This window comes from Pipistrellus hanaki (genome assembly GCF_964339955.1).
Source record: "Pipistrellus hanaki genome assembly, chromosome: 20".
NCBI classification, from domain to species: Eukaryota; Metazoa; Chordata; class Mammalia; order Chiroptera; family Vespertilionidae; genus Pipistrellus; species Pipistrellus hanaki.
Window position 1 is genome coordinate 11,181,212 of NC_140522.1, and position 20,464 is coordinate 11,201,675.

At 52.9% G+C, this 20,464-nt stretch overlaps 1 protein-coding gene across 1 annotated transcript in view; it reads left to right on the plus strand.

Moving 5' to 3' along the window:
• Positions 1-20,464, plus strand: part of KIF26B (kinesin family member 26B) — a 285,433-nt gene that overhangs the window by 90,608 nt on the left and 174,361 nt on the right. Inside the window, 1 exon segment of the mRNA XM_084868813.1 lies at positions 9,394-9,936. Within this exon segment, the coding sequence (XP_084724939.1) occupies positions 9,394-9,936 (543 nt within the window).

The following is a 20,464-nucleotide window of genomic DNA, read 5'->3' on the forward strand; positions in this document are numbered from 1 at the left end:
CTTTGGAAACCACAGCGTTCATTAGCGTTGAATTATTCACGAGAAACCCACCCCCAGACCCACCCTGATACGTGCTGTCTGGGGTTAAACGGTTTTAATAATGCCTCCATAATATTGGCTTAATGAATTAAGTTCTCAGAGAATAAATCAGGTTATACTTTTTGCAATAAAAGCAACTAAAACTCTGCGTGTAAGTAATAACGAGGAGAGATCTGGTATTAATCAAAACCACGGCCACAGCTGGGCTGGCTTTGCGGCCCCAAACGCGGTGGAGCTAATAGGGAACATGGGTTTAAAGAACACAATGAGGCCGTCCTTTGAGAACAAGCTTTTGAAAAAGAAAAAAAGGTGGGGAATTGCACCCAACACATTCAGAAAATCCTATTTTCAGCGTCTCTGTCTTAGAACATTGTAAGAAACTAGGTGGCCAGCCTCCTGGCCACGTGGCTGATTCTAGGAAAAAGGTCTTGGCAGTGTTTTTTGCATAAATAATCGCCCATTGCAGTTCCATGAGGGGAGGCAGACGCTGGCCTGGCCCCAACCGGCCTGGGAGATCCCTTCCAGTCTGTGCCCGGTGCCCGCCCAGCCTGGCGGGTGGGGCATCCTGGGTGCAGCAGAGTCACCATTGGGCCAGTGGCGGGTCCATAGGCAGATCTTGCTGCATCAGTAAAGGGGAGAGATCAGCCAAAGGACTTGCGTGCATCCATATGAGCCTAACCAGTGGTCACAGACAACAGGGGCGTGGGGGCATGTGTGGGGAGGGGTGGGGGATGGGAATGGGGGTGATGAGGACCAATACGTGATACCTTCATCAATAAAGAAATTTTTTTAAAAAAATATCCTTTTTCCTGAAGGAGATTTCTTGAGAGTTTTCTACCTGTTTCAGCAAAAAATACTCCCAACACTCTTTTCCTAGGAGACCAACTACATGGCCAAGTATTTGTGTGTATATATATATATATATATATACACACAAATATATATAATTGATTTTTTTACAGAGAGGAAAGGAGAGGGACAGATAGTTAGAAACACTGATGAGAGAGAATCATCAATCACACCCCCTACTGGGGATGTGCTCGCAACCTAGGTACATGCCCTTGACCGGAATTGAACCTGGGACCTTTCAGTCCGCAGGCCAACGCTCTATCCACTGAGCCACACCGGTTTCGGCTATATATATATATATATATATATATATATATATATATATATATATTTTATTTTTATTTTTATTTTTATTTTTTTATTTTTTAATTTTTTTAATTTTAATTTTAATTTTTTTTTAAGGTTCTAAGAGAGACTTTGAAAATACAATTTCCCGTGTTTCAGATGCAGGTCCCCACCGATTTTTTTTTTTTTTGCAAAAGCTAGTTCTCAAAGGGCTGCCTAATTGTGTCCTTTGTCCAGCATCACAGCCACCCTGACGCCTTGGCCTTCTCGGAGGCCCGCCTGGTGTCCCGGGCCCCAGACTGCCTGTGTAACAGGGCCGGGAACGTCTGGCCCGCGGGCCGTGTGAGGCCCGTGGAATCACTTGGTCTGGCCCTGCCAAGGCCTGAGGGGGGAGTTAGTTAAATGTCTGACCAAATGCAGCAGGCCAGTTGTTAAGTGGATACTTTTGTATGGCCCCCGAATGAGGTTATAAATATCCACATGGCCCTGAAATACAACTGGTCCGTCAAATTCCAGGCTCCCAGTGGCAGGATGGCTAGAGGCAGCAGCGATGACAGTCCTGGTCTCTCCCTCTCTCTCTCTCTCTCTCTCTCTCTCTCTCTCTCTCTCTCTCTCTCTTCTCTCTCTCTCTCTCTCTCTCTCTCTCTCTCTCTCTCTCTCTCTCTTCTCTCTTCTCTCTTCTCTTCTCTCTTCTCCCCTCTCTCTCTCTTTCTCTCAGGTTTGTGCTTGAGCCTCTAAAGAAGCATCTAGAAGGAATCACTCAAAACAGAAGGCTGCAGCTTTTGCTCAGATCCTTAAGGTGTTCTGCAGCTCTGCCTCCCGGGAGGGCCCTCGTGGGGCGGGGGGGAGATGCCAGGTCGTGGGCACGTGTGTGGTTGTGTGTGGAAATCTCGCCTGCCCGGCAGTCCCCCTGGCCGGCGTTCGTGGGGAGACCTGCGTGGAGGGCGTCTGTCTGGTTCTCTGCGTTGTGGGGTGTAAACGTGAACAAAGCTGCCGGGGGTGTGGCCGAGGTCCGGGGGGTGTGGCCAAGGCCCGGGGGGTGGCCTCGTGTCCCTCTGCCCCAGCCCTGCCGTCTGCGCGGGCAGAGCTGCTCCCAGGAAGCTGTGCTCACGTCCGGAGGTGTGCCCGCTGGCCTGGGGCACCCTGGGTGCCGCAGGAAGTCCCCTGTGGCCAGTGGCTGATGGAGACAGATCTTCCGCATCAGTTGAGACTGTTCCAAGGTCTTATGGGAGAGAGAGGGTGGGGATGTCGGGATCATCTGTAAGACCCAAATTGACTAGGTCACCATCACGTTGGCCGCTGCCCTGAGCGGCCTCCGGGGGGCAAGAGTCGGGGTTGTCCTTACGACGAACATTACGGCACAGTTTCTGCCCCCCCAGGAATTTGCCTCGATGGTGGAGATATGGCACGCACGGCTCTAACTCACCAGGAAGAGCTTGCCAAGAGGAGTGAGTAACTCAGACCAGAGAGGAGCCGTGCAAGTCTGGGGCGTCAGACCCTCATGGACAGGCTGGGCCTTATGGGGGGGAAATGGTATTTTGCTTTTAGCTGAATGGTTACGGAGCTGACATTCAGAGAACTGCACACGTCTCTAGTGTATGACTTGCTACGTCTGGTCATATGTGTGCACCCCTGAAACCAGGGTCACATCACCCCACACATTGTCTTCTGGTTTCTGAGGTGGGATCAGGACTATCGGGGTAGGAATGCGAGCAGAGGCCCAGCGCAGGGACGGCAGGGGTCCCGTGGGACAGAGGGACCCACCTTGGCTGTACGGGAGGGTCACGTGAGGTCCCAGAGAGAGGCGATTCTGTGGCCCAAAACCAGGGGCGCAGGGACCGGCCCGGAGAAGCCAGCCGGAGGGTTTGCTTGCGGTGGGATACGTCAGAACAGAGCTTCTCTGCTAAGATCTCATCTTTTAAAAACAATAGCAACAACATCAAATTTTGGGTGCTTTACTTATTTATTTTTTTTGGTAGTGAGTCCAAGAAAACATAGCCAAGTACATCTCTGCAGTATTTCATGCATACCGAATCAATTAGCGGAGAAAGAAACATTAGGCAATTTCATAATTGCGTAATTAACAGGCTCCTTAATAGCCTTGTACTAATACAGCTCCTTGTAGATGGAAAATAAATCCATTTGCCATCTGATGGTACATCGGCGCCCACCCATTAGGAAGTACATCCAATCCAGATCGCCTTTAATAATTTAAGGTAAAATTTCAGTGTGCGGCACTGGGATCGCCATTAGTGTTCCGTATTTGTGGAGTCCGTGTCGAGCTTTGGAGCCACGTTGAACGTGAACTTTAGAGTTCAGGGAAGCATTTTCAGTGGGCATTACACACCCACTCTCCCATCCTTAGCTCCCCCTCCATTGGGATTGGATCCCAGTTCCCCACGGCTAAGGGGTGGACTGGGGAGGGACTGGGGAGCAAGATTTTCATGTTGGAAGGTAGGCAGGCTAATGTGAAGCCATCGTTCTCTTTCTCCTCTCCCGGGGAGGGATTGGCAGTGATGGCTCTGAGATTCTCACTGGAATCCTGCAAAGGCCCTTTGGAGCATGATGTACGCCAAACAGAGAAGCTAAGAGTATTTTTCCGTTGAGAAGCACCGTACGGAAGCTCAGATCCATGGAAATGAGCTCTCTTAACCTAGAGAAGAAGGCAAGAAGCCATCCGGTCCCAGCTCAGGAACGCAGGGATCCATTCTCACTTGGGTTTCTTTTAAGAAGACCCCGACTTACCCTAACGCAGGAGGTGGTTAGCCAAAGACCAGTTCTAAGTCACTCCTAATTCCAAAAGTGTTTGCTAGGTCCTCCCAGATAATAGGTTCCTTATAGCCTCATATCAATACAGCAACTACAATCCTCATCACCATCATATCATCATCGGCAGTGCTATAGTTATATATATTAGGTGCTGCATCACATACTGAGAAGTATAACATCCTATTTAATGAAAGAGTAACATATGCTAATTGATTGTATCTTCATGATGCCCACCAGCCAATCAGGATTGAGTATGCAAATTAACCTAACAAAGATAGCGGGTTAATTTGCATACACAGGTGCTGAGCAGCCGGGGGTGGATGCTTGCATCGTTGCCATGGTGACGACACAGGTGTCCCGCACCACCCCAGCTGCTCCAGGCCTCTGGGCAGCATGGGAAGGCAGAAAGGTGGTTTTAGCCAGAGCAAAGGCAGTGCCGGCAGCCAGGGAAAGGAAGGCCCATTCTTTATGAATCTTCATGCATCAGAGACCTCTAGTTTATAATAATAAAAGCATAATATGGTAATTAGACCAGACAGCTAAACGACCTTCCAGACATCCTTCTGGACACCCTTCCAGATGAAGCCAGGGCTGCTAGGGTCAGCTGAGGCAGACGGGGTTGCAAGGGCCGAGCCCCTTTCGTGAATTTCATGCATCGGGCCTCTAGTTGATCTTGATTGCTTACCGTTTATATTGCAGTTATTAGAACCAGGACGATGTCACATGTTTTAACACATTTAATCCTCACCTCACCCGATATAGGGGCTGTTGTCAATTTATTTATTTTTTTAAATATATTTTTTTTATTTTTTACAGAGAGGAAGGAAGAAAGATAGAGAGTTAGAAACATCAATGAGAGTCATTGATCAGCTGCCTCCTGCACACCTCCCACTGGGGATGTGCCCACAACCAAGGTACATGCCCTTGACCAGAATCGAACCCAGGACCCTTCAGTCCGCAGGCTGATGCTCTATCCACTGAGCCAAACTGATTTTTTGGCTGTTGTCAATTTCTATTCTTACACTTAAGGAGACGGAAGCTGGGATAGGTTTTTAAAATATAGCTCCTGGCCACACAGCTCCTACATGACCCAGCGGGGACTCGAACATCCGAGATCCTTAACTAGCCGTCTTCAAAAGAATCAAGAGGCACCATCCATGTTGTGCAGTTGGAAAAGATGAGACTTAGACATAAAATTTTTATTTTGTGTGTGACTGTGATAAGAACCCCTCGCTTGTTCTTTGGAGTAATTCACGAGCTGTTCTTAATCCTCTTAAGTTCTAATGAAAAACAACCCCCCTTTTCCTTTGAAGCAGATAAGTCTCATCACCTGCGACACTTTTCACGCATGGCAGCGGCGGCCAGGCAGCCTCCGGCTCCCACGGCCTCCCGTGGGGGACCCGTCACTCCAACCCCAGCCTCCCTGGCGTCTTTCACAGGCCCCGTGTCCGCTCGGATCCGAGCAGAGTCGCGTGGGCCGGGCACCGGCACGACATTCCCGGTTAATGTGGCTTCTTGTGTAGAACAGCCCTGGCCTGACACTGAACATCGCTTCCTCTCTGATCTCATTAACCAGAGCACCTTCCCATCCCTCCTTCCCCCGCCCGGGGCCGGCCCGCGGGTGATCCCCGTGGCCGAGGGGGTGCTCTGGGCCCACGGAGCTGCCTGGTGGCCGTGCCGGCCTGGGGTGCAGAGGCGGCTGGGAGGCCAGAGCGAGTTCCAGGGAAGCTCCATGCTCACGAGGCAGGTCCGTGAGGTCGGGGCCTGGTGAGCTGCTGCCACCCCTCCGGCTGTCATGTCGGCGGTCAGGTCTCACCCGGGCAAACTCATTCTGACACGCTCCCGTGGCTTCAGCGTGGCCTCTGGGCGAGCGGCATCGCACGTGAGAAAGACAGGACTGACTGCAGCGTGTCCTGGTCCGGCCTGTCCCTTTGGCCTTCCACACCCGCCGAGCACACGTGTGCGTGAGATGTGATGGTCAGGGGGCCGATGGCCATTGAGGAACCGAGTACATATAATAGTTCCCCGAAGATGGCTCTCTAGCCTCACCGAGGCCTTTCGGTGATTAGAGCTCCCACAAGGCTCAGACAGGCTGGTCACGGAGGAACTCCTCTTGGACATCAGGAGGCAGCTGCGCCAAGCTCAGGTTAAAGGGCCAGTCTCAGCGCTGCCTGCACCAGGGGACCGCGGGCTCGGGGCTGGCTGTGGCCGCGTTGCTCAGACTGTAGTCAGCTGTGTTGTCGATGCCTTAGGAGCCAGGACAGGGAGCGCCGAGCTCTCTCTCTCTCTCTCTCTCTCTCTCTCTCTCTCTCTCTCTCTCTCTCTGTGTGTGTGTGTGTGTGTGTTTGTGTGTTGATTGATCTGGACTAGAGGTGATAGCACAGGGACATGGCGTTTGATAGTCCACCACCAAGAAGTCCCCTTTGCCGAGACCGGTTCGGCTCAGTGGATAGAGCATCGGCCTACAGACTGAAAGGTCCCAGGTTCGATTCCGGTCAAGGACATGTACCTTGGTTGCAGGCACATCCCCAGTGTGGGGTGTGCAAGAGGCAGCTGATCGATGTTTCTCTCCCATCGATGTTTCTAACTCTCTATCCCTCTCTCTTCCTCTCTGTAAAAAAAAATCAATAAAATATATTAAAAGAACAAAACAACAACAACAAAAAACAAGTCCATTTGACTGTGAACTCAGGACAGAGACGGTTCTCATGCACGCTGCGGGCCCGGCTTGCTAGGCGGCCGCCACGTGTCCCTGTCAGCTGCTGGAAGTGGCCCAGCGAAGGGCGGTGGGTGTGGTAAGAAGGCACCGCCTCCAGGGAGAGCAGCAGAAACCCAGGCAGTGTGTAGGCAGATGTGCCGTCCAGCTGCAGATGCCCGACCAGGATCTAAAATACACTGCCGTGTGCCGATGGCCCTGGCCGTGCGTCTGCCTCCTTCCCGGGACACCTCTGCCGGGGACTGGGTTAGCAGGCATTAAAGTGAGCCCTCAGAGGCTTCTCGAACCCCGTGCGCTGGTGCCTCCATAGCATACGCCGTGGGCTGCGGATCGGTTTTGAATGGTGGTCTCTGATTCCGCCCACCGCAATAGTGGAATGTGCAAGTAAACAAACATGTATGAAACAGCTGAAGGAGAAACATCGTGTGGTCATTAAAAACCACACTTTCCAATGACATTTGGGAAGATTCTCATGATGTTATGTGATGTGAAAAAAAGCAAGAGATGCCAATACCGGTTTGGCTCAGTGGATAGAGTGTCGGCCTGTGGACTGAAAGGTCCCGGGTTCGAGTCCAGTCAAGGGCATGTGCCTTGGTGGCGGGCGCATCCCCAGTGGGGAGTGTGCAAGAGGCAGCTGATTGAAGATTCATCTATGTTTCTGACTCTCTATCCCTCTCTCTTCCTCTCTGTAAAAAATCAATAAAAATATATATAAAAAAAGGAAAAAAAAAAAAAAAAGAAGAAAAGCAAGAGGCTCTATCTCGACCCTATGGGGATCCAAATAAATTCCTTTCGAACAGATGACCACATCCCAGCTGAATGGGGTAAAAAGCTCAGATGTTGGTGCAAAAAAGTTGAGTCTTTGGCTCTTGAAGTGAAATGTTGTGGACTCCTGGCCATGAAGTCTGGGCGTTGTCCAAGCTCTGACCCCTGTGGGAGCTCAGAGCACTCCTCGGGACGCGGAAGTGACAGTCTGTTCTGGAATGGTCCATAGCGCCCCTGGGGGTCCCGCGTGCTCTGAGTTGCCCTCTGAGCCTGTGGACAAAGCACAGACCTTGAGACGGACACCTCAGGGCAGGTCTCCTTGGTCTGCGTCACCGTGCCAGCCAGACCCGATCGCCCTTGACCTCCTCTTGCTTCCTGTGACTGTCTTGTGTTTCTCCCTCCGGAGCCACTCCTTGCCGCTGCTCAGTAAAGAGGCCTCCTGATTTATTAATCCATTAATCAGTGCACGCTGAGGGGCTGTTCAGGGTAGTTAAACAAGGAAAACAAGATGCTGGGGATTGTAATCAAGACGGATCGTAATTAAGAACGTCCCTCCCGCCGACCGCTGAGCTTCCTGCCTCCCGGTGACCCGCACCACCGCCCTCACCCTCCGCTCACCCGGCCCCGTGCGGCCCCGATGGGGTTCCCGCCCCACAGGAGCTGACGGCGGGTTTCAGAGGGGCAGGTTTCCTTCCGGTGTCCTTGAGGAACAGGGGCCTCGAGAGAAGCCTCATCCACTATTGGCGACAATTGTTGAATCTCCAAAGGTTAGCCAGGCCCCAGAGATGGCCCGGTGGCTCTGTCCATGTGGATGGATGGACACCGTGCTCTTCTGTCCCGGTTTCCCTGCACATGGAGGTGGAAGGGCCTGACCAGGATGTGTGTGGCCGCGACAGGTCCCGTGAGGCCAAGGAAGTGGTGCGGGGTACACAGCTCATTCGTAGCAGAACCGGAGCTCACCCCCATGTGTGTCGATACCCAGTCAGCACACCGACTGCTCAATGCTCCGTGCAGTCCTGCCTTCCTGGAAAAATTAAAGCGAAGGCCAGGAAAGAAAGCATCCTCAGAGATGTCCTGACTTCTCGTGGTTAAGGGCTTCCGAGCTGAAGAGTGTTTAAAGGTAGTTTTAGATGAACTTCGTGGGGGAAGTAACTTGGGCATGTACCTGGGTTGCTGGCACATCCCCAGTGGGGGGTGTGCAGGAGGCAGCTGGTTGATGATTCTCTCTCATCGACGTTTCTAACTCTCTATTATCCCTCTCCCTTATACTCTATAAAAAAAAAAAATTTAAAAAAAAAATAAAGTAAAACCCTGTGCTTGTGAAAGGCGCTGTCACCTGGAGGCTCTTCTGCCTCCTTCCTGTGCCCATGTCTGTGCCCATGTCTGTGCTTATGTCTGTGGGATGCCAATCCCACACTCTGAGTAACTTTAGGACCTAGTGCAGTTGTCGGCAAACTGCGGCTCATGAGCCACATGCAGCTCTTTGGCCCCTTGAGTGTGGCTCTTCCACAAAATACCACGGCCTGGGCGAGTCTACGTTGAAGAAATGCCGTTAGAAGAAGTTTAAGTTTAAAAAATTTGGCTCTCTCTTGCCGAAACCAGTTTGGCTCAGTGGATAGAGCGTCGGCCTGCGGACTGAAGGGTCCTGGGTTTGATTCTGGTCAAGGGCATGTGCCTTGGTTGTGGGCACATCTCCAGTGGGGGGTGTGCAGGAGGCAGCTGATGGATGTTTCTCTCTCATCAATGTTTCTAACTCTCTATCCCAATGTTTCTAACTCTCTATCTAACTCTCTATCAATAAAATATATTAAAAAAATAAAAAATTTGGCTCTCAAAAGATATTTCGGTCGTTGTACTGTTGATATCTGGCTCTGTGGCCTAAAGAGTTTGCCGACCACTGGCCTCAGGGATGCCCACCGGCCTCTGCAGCGTGCTCACCAGGCTCCCCTTTGCTCTGCTTGTGCCCACAGGACCCCGCCTTCCCCGCCGTCATCCACGACAAGCTGCAGGTCCCTAACGCCACTCGGAAGGCCTGGAATGACAGGGACAACCGCTGTGACATCTGTGCCACGCACCTGAACCAGCTGAAGCAGGAGGCCGTGCAGATGGTGCTGGCCCTGGAGCAGGCCGCCGCGGGCAGCGAGCACTACGCCGGCTCCCCCGGCTCGCCGCCGCCCCTGCCCGGCATGCCCACGCTGGTGGGGTCCCGGCACGCGGGCGGGCTGCCGCCGCCCCGGGACTGGGCCTTCGTGCCCGCCTCCTACGCCTCCTCCGCCTACACGGCCTTCGTCAGCAACAAGCACAACGGCAAGCCCAGCAGCCTGGGCGTCGGCAATGGGGCCGCCGAGAAGAAGAACGTGTCCCCCACGCACCCGGGCAAGGTCGGCCTCCAGATGGCCACCAGCCCCAGCAACGGGAACATCCTGGGCTCCGTGGCCATCCAGGCCCACCAGTACCTGGACGGCACCTGGTCCCTGTCCAGGACCAACGGGGTCACCCTGTACCCCTACCAGGTGAGTAGCTGTGGGGTTGGGGGGGCTGTTTCTCTGTTTTCCTCGACGTCCATGGCAAACAACAGGTTCCTGAGTGGAGGAGCTGGGAATTAAGAAATTAGAGAAAAAGACACAGAAATAGATGCAAAAGCTGGGACCCGGGTGGGAGGCTGCCACTCTGATGGAGAGACAGTCACACCCACCACAGACAGCACAGCGCATTTATTGATTTCCAGAGGGGGGTTAAGGTCAAAGGAGTTTGGGTGTGCCCAGGCCCTATTCATTCCCTCATTCCTGGGATTTAGCATATCCAGTCCTGGGTAAGTCAAGGTCCTATTTGTTTCTCATTCCAAGCACCTGGATAAAGATAAGAAATCGGTACTGATCACAGTCTCCCACATCTTGGGGAAACATGTTCCCAGGGCTGGCTCTGCTTACACCTTGAGCTCAGCTGGTGATAATGAAAGGTCACCCATGGGCCTTCCCAGGGGGCCCTCCACAATTAGCCTCTGAGCTAGGAGGAGCAGGGCTGGTTAGAGTCCAAGCAGAGAGGTGGGCTGGTGACACCGCCTTTCTCCGCTCTTGTCCTTCTGGAAACGCCCCGGCTCAGAGCCCGATGCGTCACGTGGCCCCAGGGGACATGGCTACACACAGATAAAACACGTGGGAAACCGTGGACCCACGCTAACACTGCTTCTGTGGTCTTCCGTGTCTGCAAGAGGTGTAGACGCCCCTCCAACCTCTCTCTCCTGAGGGACCAGAACCTTTGCTGTTTGCACCCCTCCTCGGTGCTGTGGCCGTGAGGTTGCACGTGTGTTTCCGTTCTGGCCATTATCTTTTCCCAGTTGTTTAATTGAGCACATGCTCTGGAGGTTTCCTATGGCTGTGGTTGGCAAACTGCGGCTCTTTGGCCCTTGAGTGTGGCTCTTCCACAAAATACCACGGCCCGGGCGAGCCTATGTTGAAGAAGTGGCGTTAGAAGAAGTTTACGTTAAAAAAAAAAAATGTGGCTCTTCAAAGAAATGTCAATCGTTGTACTGTTGATATTTGGCTCTGCGGACTGATGAGTTTGCCGACCACTGTCCTATGGGAATAAGAGAGCAGGTCTTAAATCTGCCAAGGAGTCGGAACAAATTCTCTTAAGTTTTCTTGGCTGAGTTTTCTGAGGAACAGGGTTGGGTTTACCGTATATGTTTCCTTTCGTCCCCTGCGTAAGTGTTGGCCGTCACTATGGAGTGGAGAGGTGCCCAGGGTCATGAAGTGTATCAGTCAGGGAAGGTAAGTGGAGTAACAAATGAGCTCAGGGTAGGTGTTTGTCGTATCTCTGTTGTATTGGTGCTTTGTTTGGGGCGGGGTGGCCTTCCACTGAGATGTCGGGACTCAGGCTCCCCTCCCTAACATGCAGGGGCCTCAAAGCCTCCTGCCACATCTCGCACAACCAGCAGGACCCGGGTAGATGGATGTGCACCAGACGATTTACATGGAGCAACAAAACCCTACACTCCGCAACTCGATGCCTGGCCATATAAATCAGGGCCTATTCCTACAATGGAGCGTGCTTATAGAATGGAATGTGATGCTACCGTTAGGCCTCACACTTCAGCAGAACAGATGATGGCATGGGAAATGCACCCAGGATGTGAAGCAGGAAGCACGGAGGAGGGGGAGGGGAGAGTCTCCCAGGGAGGCTGGCGGCCCAGCCTGGAAGGGTGTCCTTAACGTCCATCTACATCCCTGTGGCAGGAGGCCAGGCTCCCGGCCCTGCCTTCCTGCCGGGGAGCCAGGGAGCGTCCACCCGTCCACGTGCCCAAGAGAAGCAAGCAGCACGCTGAGTGGGCACAGAGCGTCACTTCTGTCCCCGGGGCACAGGGACAGGGAGACATAAATGAGTTCACCTCAGCCGATGGTAACGTCTCTTGAGTGCGAAAGGGAATATAGATTGCTTCTCCTGATTCCTTAAAAAAAAAGGAGCATGGATTATCTTTTTTTTTTTTTTAATATCTTTTATTGATTTTTCACAGGGAGGAAAGGAGAGGAATAGAGAGCTAGAAACATCGATGAGAGAGAAACATCGACCAGCTGCCTCCTGCACACCCTCCACCGGGGATGTGCCCGCAACCAAGGTACATGCCCTTGACCGGAATCGAACCTGGGACCCTTCAGTCCGCAGGCCGACGCTCTATCCACTGAGCCAAACCGGTTTCAGTTAGATTATTATTTCAAAAAGGACACATTTTTAGACGGCCAGACACTGATTCATTGGGGGCTTTGTAGCTTACAAAACACAGCGCCCAGGATGGTATTAAACCCTGGGACAGGCCTACGGGGGGGCAGGGCGGATGCCAGCTTTTCCTTTGAGTTTGAAGTTGAATGGCCCGTGGCCACCAGTTAGTGACAGAAGCAAGACCAGCTCTCTCCTGCCCAGAGAATGGGGTTCCCCTGCATGGCTGCTCCCGGCGACCCCAGAGCTGCCCGCTGCCCACAGACACGCCCCCCCCCCCAAATAAAAGGGCTCCTATTTTGACCTGTAGAGGCCCGGCCGCCACGTCACTCTCGGGCAGAGCTTTCTGGGCCGTGGGGATAAGTATAGTGAGGGGCCAGTGGCACCCTGGGTGACTTCAAGGTCGAGAGCTTGAACTTGACCGTCGAGGCAGGGAGCAGAAGAGCAAATAATATACCTCTTCCATTTGCAATTTCAAAACAGGGCTATTTTGAGAATGACAGTAAGTAAGCCATGTCTGAGGTAAAATAAAATAATATATGAAAAAGTTCAAATAAGACTTTAAAAATCAACTTCCCTCAGAAATAGATAGTGTGATATTTGGGTCTGTTTCTGCCAGGTGCTCTGTACACCCGCCATGGGTAAAATGGTGACCATGTTTTTTGCTGGATATACCGCTGTTGTCTGTTTTGCTAAAATGTGATCTAAGGTAGTATAACATCCCGCTATGTAAACCCTATCCATTCTGTGGCTGCAGCCCAATTTATATGACCGGGCGTCACTTTGCTGCTCTATGTAAAACAGTCTGGTGCACATCCCTCTCCCACGTCGGATCTCCAGCGCATCTCAGGTTGTGCTGGTCACATGATCCCTTCCACAGGTGACTCCCCTTTCCCCTCCCGGCCCTGAAGCTCTGGTAACATGAGCCAGGGGCTGACCAGGAGATGCAGCCGCTGCCCCACGCCGGTGGGCACAGACAGAGGGAAGTGGTGCTTCCGTATAAAACATTCCAGGTGCCGGGAGGCAGTGTGAGACGGAGGGATAGCTGGAGCTGCTGCTTAAAATAAGGTGACCAAGCCCTAACTGGTTTGGCTCAGTGGATAGAGCGTTGGCCTGTGGACTGAAGGGTCCCAGGTTCGATTCTGGTCAAGGGCACGTGCCTTGGTCGCGGGCACATCCCCAGTAGGCAGCTGATTAATGTTTCTCTCTCGTCGATGTTTCTATCTCTCTATTCCTCTCCTTTCCCCTCTGTAAAAATGAGTAAAAAAAAAAAAAAAAATATATATATATATATATATATATATATATATATATATATATATAAATAAAATAAGGTGACCAGACGTCCCGCTTTTGGCGGGACAGTCCCGATTTTTAACAATTTGTCCCGCGTCCCGCAGGGTTTTTTAAAAAAAAAGTCCCGAAAGAATATTTCCAAAAATCGGGACTTTTTAAAAACGCCGCAGGGTGCAGGACAAATGGTTAAAAATCGGGACTGTCTCGCCAAAAGTGGGACGCCTGGCCACCATAGCTTAAAAGGGAGCTCTGATGGTGGTACATGGCTGTTGTCTGGGCAGGGGTGCTCTCTGCCCCTCCTCTTCGACCCCAGCTCCGCTGAGAAGGACGTTCCTGAGCAATAGCAGGTGTTTACTGAGCTCTAACCCAGTGCCAGGTGCCGGCCTGGGTGCTGGGCGGGGCTCCTGCTTCAGGCCGGAAACTCAGGCCCCTGTCCGTGGTCCTCAGGGGAGGAGCAGCTGAGCCTCCTGGGGTAAGCCAGGGAGGGCAGTGCTGAGGGGCAGAGGTGCCCGGGCCACTGGGCGGACACGCAGGAGGGCTCCCAGTTCAGCCTGCGGGGCAAGGGTGGGCACTGGACCGAAAGCCAGCTGCAAAACCTTCCCGCCAGCCTCCCCCTGGATTGTCCTGGGCCCGTGGTCAGCAAGCGGCGGCTTGTGAGCCACATGCGGCTCTTTGGCTCCTTGAGTGTGGCTCTTCCACAAAATACCACAGCCTGGGCGAGTCTAATTTGAAGAAATGGGCATTATTAAGGGGACCAGATCGTCCTGCTTTTGGCAGGACAGTCCTGATTTCTAACAATTTTCCCCGCATCCCACAGAGTTTTTTAAAAGTCACGATTTTTGGAAAGAATCTTTCCAATCATCTTTCCAAAAATCGGGACTTTTTATAAAAACTCTGGGGGACGTGGGAAAAATTGTTGGAAATCAGGACTGTCCCGCCAAAAGCGGGACCATCTGGTCACCTGACATTAGAAGAAGTTTAAGTTTAAAAAACGTGGCTCTCCAAAGACATTTCAATCGTTGTCCTGTTGCTATTTGGCTCTGTTTGGAATTTGCCGACCACTGTCCTGGGCGGATCTGATGGCTTCCAGCCAACCCCACAGCAGCCCGATTGATTCATGCATTTCCTCGGAGCAATAGCTGAAGCGAGGGGAGGAAGTCTCTCTGGGAGAAAGCGACTCGGTCCCTGGCTGTGAGTCAGCGTCCCCGTGGCACGGCTGCCCTCCTGGTGCCCTGTGGCACGGGCTCCGGGCCAGGCCAGACTGAGTGTCTCCTGCTGGACGTCTCCCTGCAGTCAATTCTCCGCTCGTCGCAGGCTGGCCCGCCTGGCAGAGATGGTTGACTGCTCTGAGGGTGACCTCACTTTTCCTGCTCACCACCCCCCCTCCCACTCCGCCTCCTTCCACACCGAGCAGCTGGCTCGCTGGGGCTGTGCCAGGGCCGGGCATGGGCAGAGAGGCACCCAGGCTCTGTCACTGCTGGGGGGCTGCTCCTCTCTCGAAGCCCGGGGCCCGGGAAGCGGGAAGAAAGGACACTGCCCTTCGGCCTTTTAAGGAGGATGACAACGGCCAGAACGGGTTTGTAATAGTGAGCAGGGAATCTGTGCGTGGGCAATGGGAGGTGCCCAGATCCATCGAGCCCCATTACCCACAGTGCCATGCAGCCTCCTGTCATCAGCTTCCGGAGAGAGCTTCCTTCTGTGAGCTTGCAGACCTCTGACACAGTCTGTGTGCAACCGTGAAAGCAGAAAAGGCAGCTCTTTGGCCCCTTAAGTGTGGCTCTTCCACAAAATACCACGGCCTGGGCGAGTCTATGTTGAAGAAGTGGCATTAGAAGCAGTTGAAGTTTAAAAAATGTGGCTCTCCAAAGAAATGTCAATCGTTGTGCTGTTGATATTTGGCTCTGTGGACTAATGAGTTTGCTGACCACCGGTCTAGAATAAGCATGTCAAACTCAAAGGCTAACACAGGCCAAATAAACAAGGTATGTGGCCCACAGGGCACGAGTTTGACATGCTTGCTCTAGACCCTTCATCGACCTCATGAGTTTTGACTGATGAGTTTCTTGTGGTCAGCCATACATCTACTGGTTTTGAAGGGCAGCTGCTTTTGCGTGCTTTACGTTCATGACAGTAAGTAAACTGCAGAAAAGACTGTACTCCTAGCACTCAGCACCATAGAAGTTTCCAGAATCACAGAATCACAGCGACCACTCTTGTAGGATGCAGGAGTGGATGCCTCGTTCAAGCCCACGGTCCCATCAGTTATCGAACCTCAGTTTAGTAGCCTCGCATCTCAGTCTGTCTTCTTCCTATGAATTCCTGGCCTTGTACGATTACTGTGGAGGACAATTAAGAGAAACATGAAGCTGTTTTATAAAGTGTAAGGCAGGGATACCAACGTGGATTACCTATTCCGACTCCCTCATTTGCTAGAGGAGAACCCCGAGGCTGAGAGAGATGAAGTTCCTTTTGTTCAGTTTCCTGACTCTTGGTTTGGTCTCTTCTGCTGGATCACAGACTCCCTGGGCACATGGGGCCATCTTGTTCTCATGTCCCTCCCAGCAGCTAAACGTGTAAACCTGGGTGCTCGTTAGAGAAAGCTTCAGTCTCAGGGAAACACGAGGAGTGTTTCTTACGATGGGCCCTAGATTTTGGGGAAAAATTGCAGGCCAAAGAATCTATTCAGACCCTGAGATTTTTGGTGGAGACCACCAGTTAGTTGGGGCCAAAGCTAATCTTTAACTGGAGTATCCTTGATGATAATACATCCTCGGTGGCAATGAGTAGAATTTTGAAGCCACACTCATTCCAGGGACATTTGGAAGGGTAGAAGTACTTCGTTTCATAGGGTTTGGGTAAATTGACTTTGTCAAGAAAATTCCGGAAACTGTTAGATGAATGCCTAAGTAACAAATCCAGTGTGGGTCATTCAGCATGCATTCCTCGAGCGAGGGAAGCGACTTCGGTGAAAGTGACCCTGCTTTCTCACCAAGCTTCCCTGGGAGTCCATGTCCAGGACATGCTAGACTGAACTCCGGCTGAGTTCAGGGTGAGGTGTCTCTGTTACATCTTTAGGAACGCATGGTGTCTAGAAAGCACGGACATTATGGGAGTTCACACCTCAAGAGTGTGAACAAGAGGGACGCGGCAGCACCAACCAGGAAACCATGGAGTTTGCTAAGCCGTGGGGCCTCTGCAGGACCGGACCGTGCTCGGCAGAGGTCGGAGGCCTTGGGGGGACATGGTGCTGCCCCTTTATTTTAAATTTTTTTTTTTTTATTGATTTCAGAGAGAAAGCGAGAGGGAGAGAGAGGAACATCAATGATGAGAGAGCATCAGTGACTGGCTGCCTCCTGCACGCCCCACACTGGGGATAAAGCCTGCAACCTGGACTTGTGCCCTGGCTGGGAATCGAACTGTGACTCCCTGGTTCATAGGTTGACGCTCAACCATTGAGTCACGCCAGCTGGGCAAGTGCTGGCCCTTTTCCTGGAGGACTGGAGAGACGGGCGAGCCTTAGGGAGGCAGCTGTGCTCCGGACTCAGAGCCCTTGTTTGTGACGGACACATGGAGCCCAGAAGCAGCCGGTGTCCAAGGTGCACGGCGCCCTGTGCACTGTCCTGGCCGGGCCACGTGCTGAGGATCAGCAGGGCCAGGGGCTCGCAGTGGGCCAGGAGCGGAGAATCCCCTCCCATCCACGTCCTCTGCACAGCCTTCTGTCCTCTGAACTGCACAGGCCCTTCCTCTCCCGGCCCCGGCGTGTCCGTTGGCTGCCCCTCGGCGCTGCTCCTGCCAGCCAGAGCAGGAGATGCCGCCGTCCGACGGGTCCTGACATCAGAAGGCCTTTCTTCAGCATCCTGGCTTTTGTTTGCTCCTGTTTATAGATGGCCCAGGGAGCTATTTATCCTTCTGCTTCTTGACAAACCGTGGACTCCAGGACAGGAACCAGCTGTGTATTCGGTCGCAGACAGAGGCCTTCTCTAGGAAGCGCTGTCGGTGGAATGCCGAAGGGGTTGTCACGTCCCCGAGGCGGGCCTGCAGCGGCAGGGAACACACAGACTTCACCAGGAAATGTCAGAAACAGCGCTTCTCTGGTCATGGCCCTGGTGTGGCGGGCTGAGCAAGCTCCCCCCCGCCCCCCTCGGGACAGTCACATCCCGATCCCCTGTGCATTGACAAGGGGGTGTTTGGCAGCTGTGACTAAGGTGAGGGCTTTGAGATGGGGAGACCATTCCGGGTTATCCAGGAGGGCCCCTACAAGAGGGCGATCGGAGGGAGGCAGGGTGAGGATGACAGCCGAGAGCAGGAAAGGGCAGGAGGCCACGCTGCTGGCTTTGCGGCCGGCAGCCCAGGGGTGAAGGCAGCCAGTCCACCGGGGGTGGGGAATCTTTCCTGCCTGGGGCCGTGTGGACATTTATAACATCATCCGAGGGCCGCACAACAGTATCAGCTTAACAAGAGCTGCTGCGTTTGGTCAGACATGGAACTCACTCACCCCGAATGCCCTGGCGGGGCCAGGCCACGTGCTTTTGCTGGCCTTACGTGGCCCTTGGCCTGGGCGTTCCCCATCTCTGCTCTGGAAGCTGGAAAAGTCAAGGAGTCAGTGTCCCTCTCCCTCTCTCTCTCTCTCTCTCTCTCTCTCTCTCTCTCTCTCTCTCTCTCTCGACCCCAGCGCTCTGACCCTTCAGACTTGCGGCCTGTAGGGATACATTTGCGTGACTTGAAGCTGCAGAGTCTGTGGTGTTCTGCCTCGGCTGCCATAGGGACCCCGAGCCCTGGGAGGCATTGGTGGCCAAAAAGCTGGGCAGGGGACGCTGGATGAGGTGTGCGGCCGAGGAGGTGTGGCCAGGGTCCTGGGTTCGATTCCAGTCAGGGGCACATCCCTGGTGTGTGTCCTGCCTGGCAGCTGCCCAGCCCTGTGGGTCAGACAGCACATGAGCAAGTCAGACTGTGCGGTGACCGGCCTGTGGAAGGCCCTCCATTTTCCATCCGCGTAGCAAACGTCTGAGCCGGCGCTGGCGCTGTGCTTTCGGCCTGCGGGGGACTTGGCCTGTGGTCAGTGCTGAGGGGTCGGGAGCCAGGGAAATGTTTCGACTCCTCTCTCCTTTGCACTGATGTGGGGCGTGGGGTGTAGGGGCACCCAGGGGTGTGTGTTCAGGATGGGTGCAGTGACCCCCGGGTACTTGATGAGGGGGCAGAGCTGTGGTCACTCTGCGGGCAGTGTGCTCAGGGCTCCTGCCGCCCAGCGGGTTGCAGCTACAGAGCACTAACCTTTGACCACCCAGAGCAGAAGAGTCTCGCACTCCCCCCCCCCCCCCCCGCAAACACTGCAGGGTCCCAGGGACCCCCCTGACCGGGCTGTGAGACCCGCATGAGCCCTGTGTCCGCCTCCTTAAAGCTGCCCACGGAAGGGGTGAGTGACCTATGCAGATGTCCCCTCTCCTTCAGTCCCCCTGGCCTGGGAGGAGGAGGAGTTCAGTGTGAGACTCCCACCATATGCCAGGTGTCAGGTTTGGGAAGTAAAGATGAGTACACACACTCACACGCACACATGAACACGCGCACACATGAACATGCACACACATTCACATACACATTCACACACGCCCACAAATCACTCACATGTGCACACACTCATGTGTGCACACACACTCACATGTGCACACACACTCACATGTACACACATGCTCACACACTCCTAAGTGCATACACACAAACACACACATGCACACACTCATGTGCACATACACTTGCACACACTCACGCACACACACAGTCACATGTGCACACACACAGCTCTCCTGGCTTCACGGGAAGGTTATAATTTATCCACCTATATTGCAGGAGTTGGCTGACAAAGAGCTATCGCTTACCTTCCATCTACATGAAAAATGGGATTATATTTCAAGCTCAGTGTACATAATTGTGTTTATCCTTTGAAGGGTTGTTCTAATCCCTTGAATATTTGAAGCAGTAAATTACGTTTTGGAGGAATGCTGTAATTACTTAAGGAGTTTAAATTTTTAGAAATTGTCTTTTGTGTTAATTTTCAAAATTAAATGGCATGTACGCAAGAGTCTGTCACTCGCCAAGATGACACAAGAGTCACTGCCCGCTGCCGGAGTGCTGGCGCCTCCTGCCTGCAGGGGTTCACTGACGTTCACCTTCAGATCATGCCGTACTGTTCATCTACTTACTTTTTGGTTTACTGTCCATTTATTTAGTTTTAGATTGCCTCTCATGGCAGTTCTCAACGTGTGCTTAATGAATGATTAGCGTCCCTAAAACCAGTTCATTGTGTCTATGAGGTCAAAATTATTTTTGTTAGGTGGTGGTAGGTTGGGTGGTGGTAAGTTGGGTGGTGGTGGGTTGGGTGGTGGTGAGTTGGGTCGTGGTGGGTTGGGTCGTGGTGGGTTGGGTGGTGGTGGGTTGGGTGGTGATGAGTTGGTGGTAGTTTGGGTGGTGGTGAGGTGGGTGGTGGTGAGGTGGGTGGTGGTGGGTTGGGTGGTGGTGGGTTGGGTGTTGGTAAGGTGGGTGGTGGTGAGTGAGATGGTGGTGGAGGGGACACAGTTTAAGGGAAATGTGGAATTTCCCTGTTCACTGAGGAGCTAATCAGGTGCAAGTAGACTTTCTTGGGACAACCACCTGGGAACAAGCCCTAGATCGATGGTTGTTGGAGCCCGGGCCTCTGCCGGGCTGGGAGTATTTACACCCTGGGCATTGGCGATGCCCAGATCATGGCTTTGTGTAACACTCAGGCATGTTTTATCTTCTCTTTTACTGTGTTGACATTTGCTTGGATGGCTCAAGGGCAACAACGGTGACCTGCTGGCACGTTTGGACGAATCAAGGCGGTGGCACCAGACCACACGCGTCATTGATCCCTCGTTGTCTTTCTCTTTGTATTAGATGCTTCCTCGGATATTTGTGATCCTTGGCTGGCTGATCGTGCTTACGAGTGAGAGCCTGGGAGGGTCATACCTGTAGGGTGACCTGGAGGAGCCACTTCAAACATTTCTTTAGTCTTTTCTT